Genomic DNA, 16,592 nt, shown 5'->3' with positions numbered 1-16,592 from the left:
TCGAATTTTTTTCACCAATATCTGTATTGCGGTCCGACAAGGTGCTTCACGATGGCCCAAAAATGTTCGAGTTTTACGAACCGTCTCTGCCAAATTTTCACCATTTTTATAGTGAAATTTGAATAATTTCAATGCGTTGTTTAAGTGTGTATCGTTCCATTTTTATTAATGGCGTAGTTTCTACTTGTCAAATATCAAAAAATGACAGCTTCAAAAGTGACAACTACCGAAATAGCGGGCTATTCAAAATAACGCCTGTTATTGGAAAACCCTTTACATATCGCACCCTAAATACAAAAGGGTCACAACTCAAAATTTTCCAAAACTGAGTTTTTTGCATAAATTAATTCAGAGTACACATTCCTAACTGCTGCAAATATTTCGTTCACATAACTATCTTCTTTAGCTGGAAAAACACAGTTATGTCTATTTTTATGTCAAGTGTGTTGCTTTTGCACGATCAACTAAAGATAATTATTTTTAGTTGCGTTAATGGGCTCAAGAACAGCTGATTACTTTTATTACACATAAAGAGTTTTATTTTGAGTTCTGCCTCTATAACTGTAAAAAGTGATAAATTTCGTGGTATATTATTTTGCATTGTGCCTCTTTAGTTGTGAAAAGTGAGTTCAATTAGGTTAGGAAACTTATAAAATTAAAACATTTTATCAGTTAAAAAGGCAAAACTTAAGATAATATCACTAGTTAATCGAAAAAATTTCAGTTAAAGAGTCATAAATCAAAATATTTTTTTTTATTTTCGCAAACATAATATAAAATTGAAAAAAATATAGTCGAACCTTCTTCAATGTTGTATATTTTCATGATGGGACAATATTTTCTTTAAATATTACAATAGTTTTTACATAAAACGTTTTTCGTCTCTCCTGAAAATCTGAGTATTTTGAGTTGTGACCCTTTTGTATTTAGGGTGCGATATGTCTGTATCTATCTCGATTTCTTCATGCTGTTACATACAACCGTTATGTGTTCTTTTGTGTTCAAGCGCGCGGGTATAAAAAATAAGTTAGATCACAGAACTGAGTTTTTAAAAAAGGCGCTGAACAACTGAAAAACGAAAAAGAAGAAGCTGTTTACACCGATATACATACATACACATGTATGTTCAGAAACAAAACATCTTGAACAGCAATTAGACGCCAAGCAAAGTGAAATAATGAATTCCGCAAAGCCAAATAATTGTTTGTACATAAATTATTTACAACACATCCCAAAACCCTCATCTCCTTGACAAGTACTTCTTATTGAATGATTAAAATCTGACAAATACATATATTTTTTTATTTTATAATCAAAAATGTTAAAATTCCAAACATAATACATACAATTAGTAACGAAGTATTCAATTTGAACTACAGATATTTCAATATTTTTACAGATACTCACATTTTCAACAGTATTTCTAAAAATTTGACATATGATAGAAACTGCAATCGTTAACATTTGAAGCTTCAATATACTTATAATTTGAAAAATCTTTTTACATCAATAAATTAGTATTTTCAAAACGAACTTAACAAATTGAATAACTTATTTTCATAAGAGAAAGCAGCCTCCCACATTTTAAATCCGGATGCCAGTATATGAACATAGATTTGTTACTCGTAAAATCATCTCATGCTAATACCAAATAAAATTCCCCACTTCGCTCCTGCTAAACTCAAACGCTTATTTTTACACGCATGTATATGTATATAATATAAAACAACGAAATTCCAAAAAAATTAATATTATTTTTGATGCATTTTTTAATAAAGGCCTATAAAGAAGATGCTAAACGGATGTTTAAATTTGCAATTGCTTGTTTAATTATTTTCGTTGGAAAATTGCTCACTGCGTTGTGCGCCGTTTCTGAACGTAAACTATTTGATTGGCAGAAAGGAATCGGTTGCCATAAGTACTCGTACATATATTTATATGTATGTATGTATGCACTTAAGCGTTACTCCACATCTATACCTTCTACTAAATGTCTCTTAAGGTTTGTAAAATTTCTTTTTCAACTTTGTCCCATTTTCTTATGTGGGCAACTTGCTGCTTTAACATTTCATTTTTAAGGGGCTACGGGTAGTCAGAAGCCCGATTGCTAGTCAATTGCTTTATTTTACAAAAATAAAAACATACCATTAATACATAATATTTCGACTTGACTTTAGCAAAATTTCAAAAAAAATAAAAATTAATAATTGTAAAAGTTATCGCTGTTTGTGTAGAGCCCGTTTCTCCAGAAGTACCTTGCGGTGATCATCACAAGTCCTTGGAGATTCATCTAAAATCAATCGGACAAGAAAAATTAGTTTTATTAATAAATAATCTTGTGCCTGATCGAAGTTTTTTTCTCAAAATTAACAATATGGCGGCCAAGGAAATAATTTTCAGATTTTTGAGAAAAAACCGACAATTAATTGTTTAAAAAAAATCGAAATTTTTGAAAAAAAAATCAGGCACGAGTTGTTTTTTTTTTTCAAAAGCAGTATAAATTTTATTGAAATCTACCAAACGGTTTTTAAGTCACAGTGATCACCAGTTCAAAAAACATAATTTTAAGAAAAACGCATTTAAAGTTTTGCGCCCGAGCGCCCACTGTTATTTTTTGAATAACTCGAAAAGTATTTATCGGACTCACTTAAAATTCACACAATATTTTTAAGATATTATACTTTAAGAAAATGCTAAACAAATTTTTGTTTTTTTAATTCTACTACCCCTAACCCCTTACATAAATCTATGAGAGTATTAACGTCTAATTGTAAACTTTTGTATAACTATTTTTGAAATACCGAATAGACCGGCACTTAGCCAACATATGTGCATAAACATTTATCTATGTCGTGTATCTAAAGAAAATCCCGCCCCCATGACAACCTCCTTATCACCAGTTAATCTGCCTGGCCCACCGAAGTCGAAATCACAAGTTTTTTGTGATCATGATGACAACATCTTAGAGTTCCATGATGTTGTTGTTGTAGCAGCCATAATTAAGAGCTCCATGGACCTATGTAGTGTTCAATAAAAATGCGAAACAACTATACACTTTCTACATATGCCATAAGTAATACCACCATTCTTAAATAACGTAGCATAGTTCCGACAGACCCATCTGACAACAACCACTTTGGTGGCAATGACGTCTACACAAGATGCAATGAGGCGACACCAAGAGTATAAAAGGCGCAATTTCACAAGCAAACGTTTCATACAATCAATTGCAGTCGTAGGTCTAGCAACGATTTCGTTTAATAATAAGTGCAGTCATATTTTTTAACAAACAAAATTATTTATAAACAAAAATGGCGCTTGTGCCTACATCTTATGACGGTTTCCCGCGTGAACTCGATCGCAGATATTACTATTCTCCATACGATTTCCAACAGTATCCCTATCTCTGGGACGATTCAAGGTTATCGTGGCCCACTACCGATCATTTACTTCGTCCACTGGATGACCTGGTAACACGTCGTGTTCGAAATCAACTAATACAGTCATCATTATTGGACTGGAGATATCCGATGCGATGGGATAATTACTATGCCGGAGAGCGTGTACATGTGGATGAAAAGGGCTTTCAAGTGGACATTGATGTGCGTCAATTTAAGCCCCATGAGATTGTGGTGAAAACAACTGACAACTATGTGGTTGTACAGGGAAATCACGAGAAGCGAAACGACGGTAATGGACTAGTCGAACGACACTTTATTCGAAAATACTTACTGCCACGGGGATTTAATGCCAACGATGTAATTTCCAATCTTTCATCGGATGGTATTTTGACCATTAAAGCTCCACCTCCGCCACCAACAAAATATTATGCTCCAAATGAGCGCCTGGTTCGGGTACATGAAACAGGAAAACTGGCATTGCCCTGGAAGTGAAGAAGTTACCACAAACATAAATAAATTATGTACCTATAAATTTTTGTATTTGTTGTAAAAAGTGCACAAAATTCTATGCTATTTAGTCACAAATGTGCCCAAAGAAAGTGAAAAATAGATCCAATAGATATGTGCATATGTATATATATATAAAATTAGTTTCAAGATGTTTGTAAGTACAAACGCGAAATAAATACGTAAGTCATCAAAATTTATTTACGGTTTCGTACCTGCATACGGTTGTGTTATTTTTGTATATTCGACTGCAATTGGCGTGTGTTGTGTGGCTATGTACATACATACATATATAGTAGTTATACTACGTGTATATGTACTATTCCTGCAATGAAATTCATCGCTTCCCAACTCATATGCTTCTAGACGTAAAAGTTGTGTCACAGCAAATTCCTAAACAAAGGCGAATTTCTATAACATTAAAAAAAGCCTTTAATTCAAATAATATTGTAAGGCCAATACTAATTTCCGTCCCTATGTTTGAAGTTGGATTTGTGGCCACCTCCTTTTACTTTTATACGGATCTGCCTAAAACTTTATTGACCGATTTGTTTAAACAAAGTGCAGACATGTTCTCCTGAACGTGGTTCTTCTATTGCCTTCGCCATCGCCCTTACTTTCGTTATACTCGCTTTATAGTTAGCTCCTACCATAGGTATATCATTCAATTCGGTAGCAGCTGCGCACCGGAAAGGGGCATAACACATGGGCCGAAAAGTTCCGGGTCTAACAAGGAAAAAACTTTTTTCTATGATTTTCAAATGGTACCAAATTTGAACATGTCGTTGTATAGACAATTTCTTTTCGCGCTATCAAAACAGGCAAAGAAGTCTTCTCGCCGACGGCCGATTTGTTTGCATAGATATTTACTGTGACAATCTGATATGTTGTTGTTGTAGCAGCTGCTGGAGTGACAGTCCTTCGCCAGATATAAATGCGGGTCGTTCCGGTAACGTAGAACCGACTGTCATGGGCAAATCTGATCTAACGCAGTTCTATTGATAAAATCATAAAGGCGAATTTGAGAGCCCAATCATTAAAATATCAACACCTCCTTTATTTCTAACGTTCTTCTGTGAGAATTTGACTATATGTAAGTAATGCATAGCTTTCATTAAAACCAATTTGACAGAGTGCAATATCTACTACATTAATATTAAATAGAAAAATATTATTTAATAGTAATTTATTTTAGTTGAAAAGCACTTGTGCATAATCGGAAACTGTTACTACTTTTTTCTTGCTGGGATGTTTATTCTAGATTTATGTAAGCGTTTTCGTGATTCAAGTGTACTAATTTATTTGTATCGGAAGAAATTTTAAATCAAGGTCATATTTTCTTCTTTTTTTCCAATTTTTTCTAAAATAAAAATAATTTATTACGGAGAGTATTTGCGAAATATGATAGTAAAATAAAGCATTTAACCCTCATATGGGCATGCCACCGTAGTAGGAGGATTGCACACAATTTGGTGGCTCCAATTTTATATGTGTACATTCATACATAGTTGTATAAATAGTCCGGGAGCCGGGGTCGATTTTGGACTGCATTTTTATACCGTTAAATTCTTGACTATACTTGTGATTTAGCTTTCATGAATAACGAAAGTGAACGTCAGCTGGCGCACCCGCGGTGGGTGTGATTGTGGGAGGGTACGAAACGTGTCGAAAAAATTTCTACCAATTCATTTTATACCGTCTGAAATTTTTTCATGTATTGTTGACATTTAGTAGAATAAAAACAAAATAGTCAGCTGTACGGTAGAGGGGGGAAAACACGTCAGCTGAATAGGTGAACTTGTAAAAAAAATTGAAAAGTAAAACTACTTTATGCCTATTGAAATTTTTTACATAATTTTGGACACATACGAAAATATAATAATGATGGTCAGCTGCGTTTATACCGGTGGAAAGACCGTCAGCCGAAGCAAGAATGTATCATTGCGTTTATACAGCTGACGTGTTTTCCCCCCTCTACCGCACAGCTGACTATTTTGCATTTTTTGTTGTTGTCGTAAGAGATCGGCAAGACAGTTCACTAACTACAAAGTTCGACTAGTAACACCATGGTGAAAAGAATTTAGAAAGTGATCAGACCGTTAACCGGCTCTAAGCGAATTTGAAAGAATCAGGTTATTAGCTGACGTCACATGGGTTATGAAAGCGGTTTGCTTACAAGAAAAAAAACTAAGATTGTATCGGTGATATACAAAAAAACAAAACTCAACACAGTACTCACTCATTTTCTTCGTTGAAATGAGCGTGCAGAATTCTGCTGCCGATTCCACAGTGGCGTGTCAGCCAAAGTTACTCACTCAATTTCGCCATAGCTGATGGCCAAACCTGGTAATCCATCATTCTTGCTCGAGTCCCATGTGACGTGCCAACCGAAGTTATAATAGATTCACATATACATAAATAGATTATCTGCTTTTTCGAGCTTAACTCCCAATCCGTAATTAAAAAAAATAATATAGAAAATCAAAAATGAGAAATAGATCGAAAATAAGCAGAGATCCGACTGCCCTAGGATGTTAACTGAGAGAGATGAAGGCCTTATCAAGAGAACAATAGAAAAAAATCATTTCGAAAGTGCTCCGAATATAGCTACTGTATTGCAAACATCTCTAAGCACCATTGTTTCATCGGATATGAAAATCAATCAAGGGAAATGGATATAAGGCATGTATTGCTAAGGAAAAGCCCTTTGTCAGTGATACTAGTTAATAGAAAAAAAGAATCGAATTTGCCATCAAATAATTTGACTTCTGGGATAAAGTAATTTTCTCCAACGAGTCGAAATATAATATTTTCGGATATGATGGCGATTTAAAGTGTGGAGGAAGCGAAATGAAGAATTCAATTCCAAAAATACAATTACAACCGTCAAGCATGGAGGTAGAGGCGTCATGGTGTGGGGCTGAATGTCCACATCAAGTGTTGGTAATCTTGTTTTTATTGATGAAATAATGACATAAGAAGTATATTTAAAAATCCTTCAAAAAAAACTTGTTACAAAGCGCTGAAAAATGAGAATTAAGAAAACACCACATAACTTCCAAAAATCGATTTAAAAGCTTGCTCCAACTCGAATGGCAAAATATAAATTCGGATTATACAAAAAACTTGGTTAACTGAATGCCTAACCGACTAAAAGAAATTATTCGATTACGTGGATATCCTACTAGATATTAAATGTAATTTTTTGCTGTTCGAATTTTCAGATTCTCTTTGATTTTTTCCTTCTTATTGGATAAGTGAGCTTAACGGTGAAAAATGAATGTGCGTCCCGATCTCGAAATTGTGGTCACATCCATCGTCAACGACTACAATAAATTCTATTTAAAACCTCTTCTGCTTCAATAAGCATTAATTTTATAATATATTTCACAACCAACAAAATCCTCTTTACGTACAACAAAATATAATATTTGCTTTAACGACAATAACATCTGTTTTTTGCGTGACTCACAGTACGGCAATACTTTCATTGTACAACTATGGTACGTTCTAAACGTCACGTCCTCCAAATGCGTTGCCGCAACGGACACCACAAGCCCATTGTGATAAACAATTGCTCAATGCTTGATTCCCCTACGCTCTTCCTTAAAAAGAAAAAAAGAAAACAGACAAAGTTAGCTCTCTCGGAATGCTCGAAATCACGAGTATATTTTCGAATATTCTATCAAGTACAAAATCAAAAGAAGAAATTATTACAAATTTACATACGTATATGCAAGAACCAAGAGTATGTAGAAACTGCTTCATTACCATAGGGTACATTTTTGAAGAGAGAAGATAATTAGATGAATGAGAACGTCGTTTGGTGCATTCTCTTGTGAAGTCAACATAAAGAACATACGAGAATAAATTTCGAATTTTCTCTCTAACTCAGAGGCATTTTGAAGGGTGTATTTCGATGCGAATATACGCGAAATTTCTAGTTTACTGCGAAAAAGGTTAATGACCCCTAAATGAGGAACGATAATCATCCATGACCTGAGACAACAAGCTGAAATTTACATATGTATGTATGTGTGCATGCACATACATATGTATAAATACCAGCAAAACGACAGTACCGGGCAACAGTTGGAAATATTAAATCAAGAGAATTAAAACAAAAATCTGCTTGAGCACTCGTCTAAGTCGGCAAAACAATAAATAAGAAAATTATTCTGAAAAGTTAACGATCAGGAAAAATGTCTACATTATCAACACTAATGGGTTTGATCAACGACATGGACCGTCTCACAACGACTTTTTCACCATATTACCACTGGCCCATGAGCCGACAACTAAGCTTAGGCAAACCAGAAAAGGCAATATCACCGTTGGTGGGTAAAGATGGTTTCCAGGTGTCAATGGACGTGGCACATTTTAAACCAAGTGAATTGGTCGTTAAAGTGGTCGACAACACCGTCGTTGTGGAGGGCAAACATGAAGAACGGGAGGATGAACATGGTTACATCTCTCGTCACTTTGTTCGCCGCTACACTCTTCCTAAAGAGTTTGATCCCAGCAAAGTAATGTCTTCGCTTTCTTCAGATGGTGTACTCACTGTTGTTGCTCCTAAGCCAATGCTAGAAGACAAGTCCAATGAGCGTGTCATACAAATACAACAGACTGGTCCTGCACATTTGAATGTAAAGGAGAACCCCGAAGAAGAAAAGAAGAACCCTGAAGTAGAGATGATAAAGAATGGCAAAGAAGAGAAGAAGAATACCAAAGAAGAGAAGAAGAACCAAAAATAATAGAGGAGTATTAGTGATCTTTATTTCTCAATAATATAAAACATTACGAGCTGGACTGAAATTTGGTTAATATTTTGGTCATTAATACACTTAGTTTTTTATTAATATATGTGTGTATACTGCATATAATTGTAGGTACTGGTACTCAATTAAAAATGTAGTTTATTAATAAAATAATAATAGTAATGAACTCACGTTTTCTTAACATGGGGATTATCCGGGCGTGAATAAATGTTGCATATACATATGTATGTGAATAGTTGGTATCAATTGGCGAATATGTACCAAATACGCTTGTTTGGGCAAACAAGTAAGTACTTGCTGTGTCAACCACGATATATTTATTTTTAAAAAAGGTTAAAGGTAAGGCAGAAATATTCTAAAAAGAGTATCATCCGGAATCCACTTAACAGAGGGCCCTCGTCGAAAGGAGGAATCGTCGAAAAACCGCTGAATGAAGTGTGTGGACGCCCCAAAGATGTACTTTGATGAATTTCAAGATTTTGTAGTAATGTCTGTAATAAATATATTTTCGCCAAACTAAATATTTTAGAATAGGATTTGCAAGATTTCTGTAGTTATTAGATTTTAGTGATTGTAGTCTCTCAAATTTTTAGGTATTCGAGATGTTCATTAAAAACTGATCTTGAAAAACGGGAATTTTTAGGAAAAAATACTTCAATATTTTAGAAAAGTTAAAAGAAAACGTGAAAATATCGACTTTATTATTAAAATTGCATGAAGAAACTATTCGGTCGAATTGAAGAAATTAGGAAAAAAAGAAAATATTTTAGTGGGTTGCTCTTTACCACTACTTTTCTATTTCAATAAGTTAAAAGTTTCGGAGTGGCAATGCCCGATATTAAAATTATATATTTTTAGTAAAATTTTTAAATCATGTTTAGAAATAAAATATGCATTGTTTTAAGCGTTGTCATCGTATATTTCGTTCGCTTTCTTTCAAAATTTGGATACATACTCATGTTGTTGGTAAAGTTCTTGTGTATTTTGTGATTTTATATGCATACCTATTACTGATTTTAAATACATTAAACAATAAGGATTCAAATATAATCGACAAAACATTGAATAGAGAGAAATGGAGAGATGCTAGCCACAATAAACTGGTTGATGGTAAAGTACAATCGGTGAAATATCAACTTGTACTCTAATCTTTAAACGGGGGTATTACTTTCCTGTGAGACCTCTGTGTTTAAGAATTATTAATGCTGTAGTGTGCGTGCATGTAATCCACATATGCATATAGATTTTTGATTACCGTTTGCATTACCATACTCTTTCCCAGAGCGCACATACTACGTACGTATGCTCATATGTATGTTGAATCGTCGCCGCCGCGGTAAAGGCTGCTAACTCCAGTTATGCCATAGCCATAATGCCTTAGCCGTAACCATAACCATAGCCGTAACATTGCAGCATTTGTCGATTATTCATGCCGTAACCATAAATAGCTGATATTGAAGTAGATTAATGACAAAATTTGCATTTTGTCATAAAAACACGGATAATTTTCCACTAAGTCACTTAATTTTTCGGCGTTCATTTCTAGTATTCAAATTTTTATCGCAAATATTACAACAAATGTAAAATATTCCGCAGCTATGGTGCGACACATATAATCGCTTAGAGTTATGCCCATATGTTTGATCAGATCAGCTGATTGCTATGGTTACGGTTATGGCTACGGTACTATAACAACTAATTGCAGCTTTAACTCCCAATCCATAATTAAGAAGCGAGATTACCCATACTAAATTTCTGTCCCGAAATCTGTGATTATAAAATAATCTTTGATTACAAAGATAATTTTTTGGGTACGACCCTATGTTTTTTGTGTTATCATCGATTTTATTATTACGAATGTATGGACACTAAATGGACACCAGCAAAAGAAAGGCAGTGTCGACATAATTCTAATACAATTTTTGGTAGATATTATCAGTTATAAAGGGTGTTTTTTTTAGAGGTTAGGTTTTCAAGTTGGCACTACTTTTTTCGTAGATGGTCTTTTTGACAGCTGTCACTTGATTTATTCTCAGTTTGGTTTGCCATTTCATAATGAATAGACTTACACCTGAACAAGCGCGTCGCACGTTCGGTGAATGGGCCCAAAACGAGATGGCCACCGATCCCGATTTTCACAAGAAAATTTTGTTCAGCGATGAAGCTCACTTTTGGTTGAATGGGTATGTCAAAAAGCAAAATTGTCGCATTTGGAGTGAACATAATCCACAAGCCATTGCTGAGACGCCGTTACATCCTCAAAAAGTCACTGTTTGGTGTGCTCTATGGGCAGAGGGAATCATTGGTCCATATTTCTTTAAAAATGAAGCCGGCCATAATGTTACAGTCAATGGAGAGCGCTATAGAGCCATGATTAATGACTTTTTCGTGCCTGAATTGGACGATGTTGATGTGGACGACCTTTGGTTCCAACAAGACGGCGCTACATGCCATACAGCCAACGCAACAATCGATTTATTGAAGGAAACTTTTGGTGAGCGCATTATCTCGCGCTGTGGACCTGTGGCGTGGCCTCCAAGATCGTGCGATATAACACCGCTGGACTATTTCTTGTGGGGCTATGTGAAGTCGCTTGTCTACGCAGATAAGGCCGAGACGATTGACGTCTTGGAAGAGAATATTCGACGCGTTATTGCTGACATACGGCCCCAATTGCTGCAAAAAGTGGTCGAAAATTGGGCCTCTCGGCTAGAATTTATTCGAGCCAGCCGCGGCGGCCTTTTGCCCGAAATCATTTTTAAAACATAATGGCAAACCCTTATCTTTATAATAAAGCTAAATTCTTGGCCATAACATTAAATCATATATGTTTTATTTCATCTTGAAAACCTAACCTCTAAAAAAAACACCCTTTACATCCATATTACAGAAAAAGCGTGTGTCCATAGACGCTTTGGCCTATTGTCGCTTATTATAAAATGTAATATTGAATTCCGCATGCATATTGCTGCTCAGTAGACGTCGTTTACGGATTTCCTCCAACTGTTTATTACTAGCAGCAAATCGCGCAAATAAATGAATTATTGATTATCTTTACCTTTTCTTCATATGGTTAATAATAAATAAACAAACACCAAATATCTTCCACCAAAACAATTTCCATGAAGAAAACCCTCTAATGGCAGTCTTAGGAACAGCTGATTGTCACTTTTCCAGCTAATCTGCCATATGTGAACGGGTAGATAAATTTTTCTGAATTTAAGCCTATAATAGAGTATAAAAAGGGTTACAAAATGTTATTTTCAAATTTTGAAGTTATTACTTTATGATGTCTTTTTGATCTACTCTAAAATTTTACAAAAGGAGTTAGCGGCGACGATATGTTTTTTAATGAGCGGAAGTACGCATGTATTGTGTGTGTATATATGCGCCATTATTGAAATTAATTAAAACTAAATTTTACAGAATAACGCTATTGGATAATTTTTAAACATACAATAATGCATTCCTATACATACATATACACATTCCCTATCTCCGCCGCTTTTTAAATTGCTTTTCTTTTCTTTTACATCCGAAAACAATCTTAAAATTTTCAACAAACTTCTCTTGTCATTTCGAGACTCGAATCAATTCTCTCTCTCTCTCTCTCTCTCTCTCTCTCTCTAACTTTAGGCAGAGAGTTTACACATATATTCTAAACATGCGTACATGCTCACATACATTCTGTACATCGTGATTCTACGCTATGGTATTCCCATTATAAACTCTCTGCTAAATGTTCTCTTCAATTTCAATTTCATATGGCTTTTACTTTTCGAGAATTTACTAGCAATTTCTGTGCGTATACATATTTTGAGCGTATAAAAAGCGAACGAGTATAAAATGTTCATCATTCATCAGTTTGCCTCAGTCTAATTGAAAGTGTGTTTGTATAAAGTTATAAAATTTCTGTATCTAAGTAAAAAAAAAAATTTGCTGGATTTTATTCATTGAAAAAGATTTAAATAATATACTGAAAAATGTCGAGTTTACCAATTCTCTTGAATTTGATTGACGAATTAGACCGTGAAACTTACAATCCATTGTACTACGGTAACGACTTCGGATTGGGATTACATCCGCACCACATTCACCGCCATCATCATCGTCATGAACCTGCTGCTACCAATATTGTTGGTTATACGCTGCCACTAGGCTTAGTAAATCGTTCAGGTGAACGACCACTGGGCCGACGAACTATTCAGAGCGAAGGAAAATTGTCTCCAATTGGCAAGGATGGATTGCAAGTGTGTATGGATGTGGCGCAATTCAAACCGAGTGAACTGACTGTAAAAGTACTCGACAACAGCATTGTAGTAGAGGGTAAGCACGAAGAGCGGGCGGATGACCATGGATATATTTCACGACATTTCGTGCGTCGGTATACACTACCAAAGGACTATGACGCGGATAAAGTGGTTTCAACACTGTCTTCGGATGGTGTTCTAACAGTTACCGCACCCAAGCCACAGGAAGAAAAGTCTAACGAACGTGTGGTACAAATTCAACAGACTGGTCCGGCTCATTTGAATGTTAAGCAGAATAAGGAGGAGAAGATCGGAGATTCCAATGGAGATGCTGAACTCAAGTAAACCTTTGTTCGATGGAGCTAGGAATATTATCTATTTAAGTCATTCCATATGTTTTAATTCATATTTTAAGCACCTACGTGTGTTTCACACTTAAAATATTTCCATAATTATTCTTAGTCTGTGAATTTAGTTGTATTTCATGTTACCGATAAATGCGCGACACCATTAACGTCATTTAATTAGTTTATATATTCAAACATGTAATGTTTCTTTAATTTATTGAAGTACATATGTATGTAATGAAGAATAAATTCTTAGAATTAGTAATGGTAATTGTTTTAATTTTGTAACAATTGTGAATGTGTTTGAATATAAATTTAGGGCACAGTTGCTTCCTTCCTTTTTTGAAATTTTGGATAGTACGTAGAAATTATCAAGAAGAGCATTTGTAGAAAACTCCATTATTTTTTAATTACACTCGACCTATACGTGCCAAATAAGTACCAAACATTAGAAAGTATTAGCCAAGGTAGATTTATTATAATAAAATCGCCTGGTATTAGCTTAGCATTTTCAGCAGGGTTGCAAACGTTTATAAGTGTTGCTGTCGGTGGTGTTTGCTGTAGCAGTTCAGCAAGCCCTGGCAGTACGGTGTAATCACCGATCGTCACTGTCTAGCTGACTTAACAGTAGGCCCGGGAAACATGCGGTATTGACGGGTTCGGTCCAAAGGGAGAGCAGTGTTAGGTAAGTGGGTGTAAGAGGGCATGTGGATAGGTGGTTAGTATCGTGCGGGAACATGCATATAGTGATTATTATTGGAGTCGATTCTGGATAAGTAGGAGGGCCTCAAGTGTTTTCACTATTGGGGGAGAGGAGTAATCGGTCGTTGGTTGGCAGGTTTCCAGGTTTCATTTGTTCCTTTTCCTTTTGTTTTGTTTGCATTATAGAGCAATCTACATATTTACATACTTACAATTTTGATTCCTTATAAACAAATAACGGCTGATAGTCCAAATTAATATTAACTACAGTTTGCCTTCCATTCCGGTATAACAAAGCGATCAACATATTTACATAATTAAATATTTGATTTCTCATAAACAAATTAACGCTGATAATTCAATTTAATATTAACTTTCGCAATCAGAATTTCCCACAAGCGAATTCTTCATAAGTTTTTTTAAATTACATGTTTTGCATTTCCTGTCTCACAATCGAAGTTGCGACTAATTCCACGAATTGGCGCAACAAGCCAAATATTGGTTATCAAGTTGCTGCACACGCATCCGGTAAAACGCTATTGCTTCTGCTAAATGCTGACGCCTGCATCTGGCGTACAAGCCATTGTTGTTGCTTTTAATAATTAAAATCTGTTTAAAGGAGGAGGAATTAGAAGTCAGTCCTCAGTCTACATTCTACAATGCTTCGATCGGGTTGATTTGACATTTTTCTGCCTTACTCTATTTTACACGATTCGTTGCGACGTCATCTATTCAAATAAACAAACAAAAGGAAGAAAAATTACTTGTTTGTGTTTGTTTACTGCAAAATACAAGAAATTATACACATGCACTCACACTTTCTTGCCACTGCGTCATCGGCAAAAAAAAACACATTTGGAGGTATTGCCATAATTCGTACTTGACAATTTAATATGCGGCATTTAATTTTTATTAGTTTGCTTACTTTAAAAATCTTAAAATCGCAAAGTTAGCAAGCAAGTAGTTGCACTTCCTTTTGTCCGTTTGTTTTGTTTATTTGAAGAGAGGACGTCAACCGGTTGTCAAAATTGCGAAAAATAAAATAGCGGGTTTCGGAAGACGCCACCTTCTGTACTCTGTACACTGTTACGAATACTCAATTGAAGGATTTTCTGCAACCAAATGATAGAAAACAAACAAAAGGAAAAGAACTTACAAGTTTATGAAAATTCAGTGAATGGCTTGCTAATATTGTGATTTGTGATATTTAAACCAACCAAACTAATGGAAACGAAGTGCCGCGTGTGATTAATGTGGCGTAGAAAAACCTTCAAATGCAGTTTTTCTGCGTTTTTATGTGAATAACGCCATAACAAGTAAGTGTGTGTGTAATTTCTTGAGTTTGGTTGTTATTGTTGTAGTAGGAGTATACTTATCCCTGTCAGTGTTATGTAGATCACTGGTCATCTTCGTCTAGCTCATCTAATGGTAGGCCCAGGAAACTTGCTGTTTTGACAGGTTGAGTCCAGGGGAGCCCCTTTGTTAGATGAATGGGTTTGATGGGGAATGTGAAAAGCTTCAGTAAACTAGATCTGTCTAGTGTACCGTACCTTACCCCCAATCTATCTTGAGTTTGGTTGTTGTTGTCGTAGCAGCATAAATATTCCCCATACTTACATACGGGGAATGCTGCTGGAGTGGCAGTCCTTGACCGGATATAGATCCGGGTCGTTTCGGTAACGTAGAACCGACTGTCGTGGAAACGATGAGGTTAAGGCGCTGAAAGGGCACCCTCAATATTGAGTTTGGTAGTTTATATCGCTTTCACCTATCTATCCTCTTCACAAACCGTAGTTCCCGTTCCCTTTGTTTGTTTATTCATGGAGGGTGACGACATAGCGAATTCGGAAGACGCAACTTTGTATTCTACCATCCTTGGCTATCACCTTGAATAGATTCACCTTAGGGAACACTTTATAACAAAAACTAGCAAAAAGAGTTGTAATCTATGAAACTTTACTTTTAGTATCTTAGTTTAAGTCAGAGGGTGTTATTTTTTCCCCATGTATAACTACAGATTAGGCTATATGAAAACTCAGATTTTTAATTCGAACTTATTAAACTTTATTGCTACATATCGTCCCCTTAGTATGACAATAGCCTATGTGCTCATAAGCTATTATTATTTTATTGAATTTTTGGATTCTCCATCGTCGATTTTATAAGTGGTCAAAATTTTGTCAAATTCTAGTTCCACAAAGTGGGTCAAAACGTCAGTCAAAAAATTACAAATATTTACAGATATAACGAGATTTGAGCGAGAGCTACTTTCGATAAAAAGTTTGAAATTCATTTTCTCAAAACATCAAAACATTTATAGGCTATTTTAATACTAAGGGGACGATATATTCTTGCTCTTTGTGCTTACACTTAGCCGACAAAGTCTGCGTTTATCTCACAAATATTTTTAGGTTAGTTAAAAAAACAGTGTACGTTTTTAAGTTACAAAAGCAAAACAAAAAAACAAAAATAACAAGATTCTTCACTTAATTTTTTACATAATGGTAAGATATTGAAGCAACATGGAAATACAGGAACCAAAAAGTCTGCGTTCACTTTGTTTCTTTTAATTATACCGTTATTTTATTAGCAATTCTCGTTTTTGCT

General features: G+C 35.0%; 3 protein-coding genes across 3 annotated transcripts; all 3 read left to right on the top strand.

The window, feature by feature from the left end:
• Positions 1 to 3,210: 3,210 nt before the first annotated feature.
• On the top strand, positions 3,211 to 4,124 carry LOC128861749 (heat shock protein 27). Its single transcript, XM_054100126.1, has one exon. The coding sequence runs from the start codon at positions 3,312 to 3,314 to the stop codon at positions 3,891 to 3,893; it is 582 nt and encodes a 193-aa protein (XP_053956101.1). The 5' UTR covers positions 3,211 to 3,311; the 3' UTR covers positions 3,894 to 4,124.
• A 3,857-nt stretch (positions 4,125 to 7,981) lies between these two features.
• LOC128859946 (heat shock protein 23-like) lies at positions 7,982 to 9,207 on the top strand. Its single transcript, XM_054097114.1, has 2 exons — positions 7,982 to 8,772; positions 9,019 to 9,207. The coding sequence occupies exon 1, from the start codon at positions 8,111 to 8,113 to the stop codon at positions 8,660 to 8,662; it is 552 nt and encodes a 183-aa protein (XP_053953089.1). The 5' UTR covers positions 7,982 to 8,110; the 3' UTR covers positions 8,663 to 8,772; positions 9,019 to 9,207.
• Positions 9,208 to 12,534: 3,327 nt separating this feature from the next.
• On the top strand, positions 12,535 to 13,548 carry LOC128859945 (heat shock protein 23-like). Its single transcript, XM_054097113.1, has one exon. It carries the CDS (start codon positions 12,670 to 12,672, stop codon positions 13,279 to 13,281), a length of 612 nt encoding a protein of 203 aa, XP_053953088.1. The 5' UTR covers positions 12,535 to 12,669; the 3' UTR covers positions 13,282 to 13,548.
• Positions 13,549 to 16,592: the final 3,044 nt, after the last annotated feature.

This window comes from Anastrepha ludens, chromosome 4 (assembly GCF_028408465.1).
Source record: "Anastrepha ludens isolate Willacy chromosome 4, idAnaLude1.1, whole genome shotgun sequence".
Classification (NCBI taxonomy): domain Eukaryota; kingdom Metazoa; phylum Arthropoda; class Insecta; order Diptera; family Tephritidae; genus Anastrepha; species Anastrepha ludens.
This window is presented reverse-complemented; position numbering and strand designations above follow the sequence as displayed.

What these genes read in the sequence shown, in the direction of transcription:
- LOC128861749 (XM_054100126.1), top strand. Translation starts at nt 3,312, where the DNA reads ATGGCGCTTGTGCCTACATCTTATGACGGTTTCCCGCGTGAACTCGAT.
- LOC128859945 (XM_054097113.1), top strand. Translation starts at nt 12,670, where the DNA reads ATGTCGAGTTTACCAATTCTCTTGAATTTGATTGACGAATTAGACCGT.
- LOC128859946 (XM_054097114.1), top strand. Translation starts at nt 8,111, where the DNA reads ATGTCTACATTATCAACACTAATGGGTTTGATCAACGACATGGACCGT.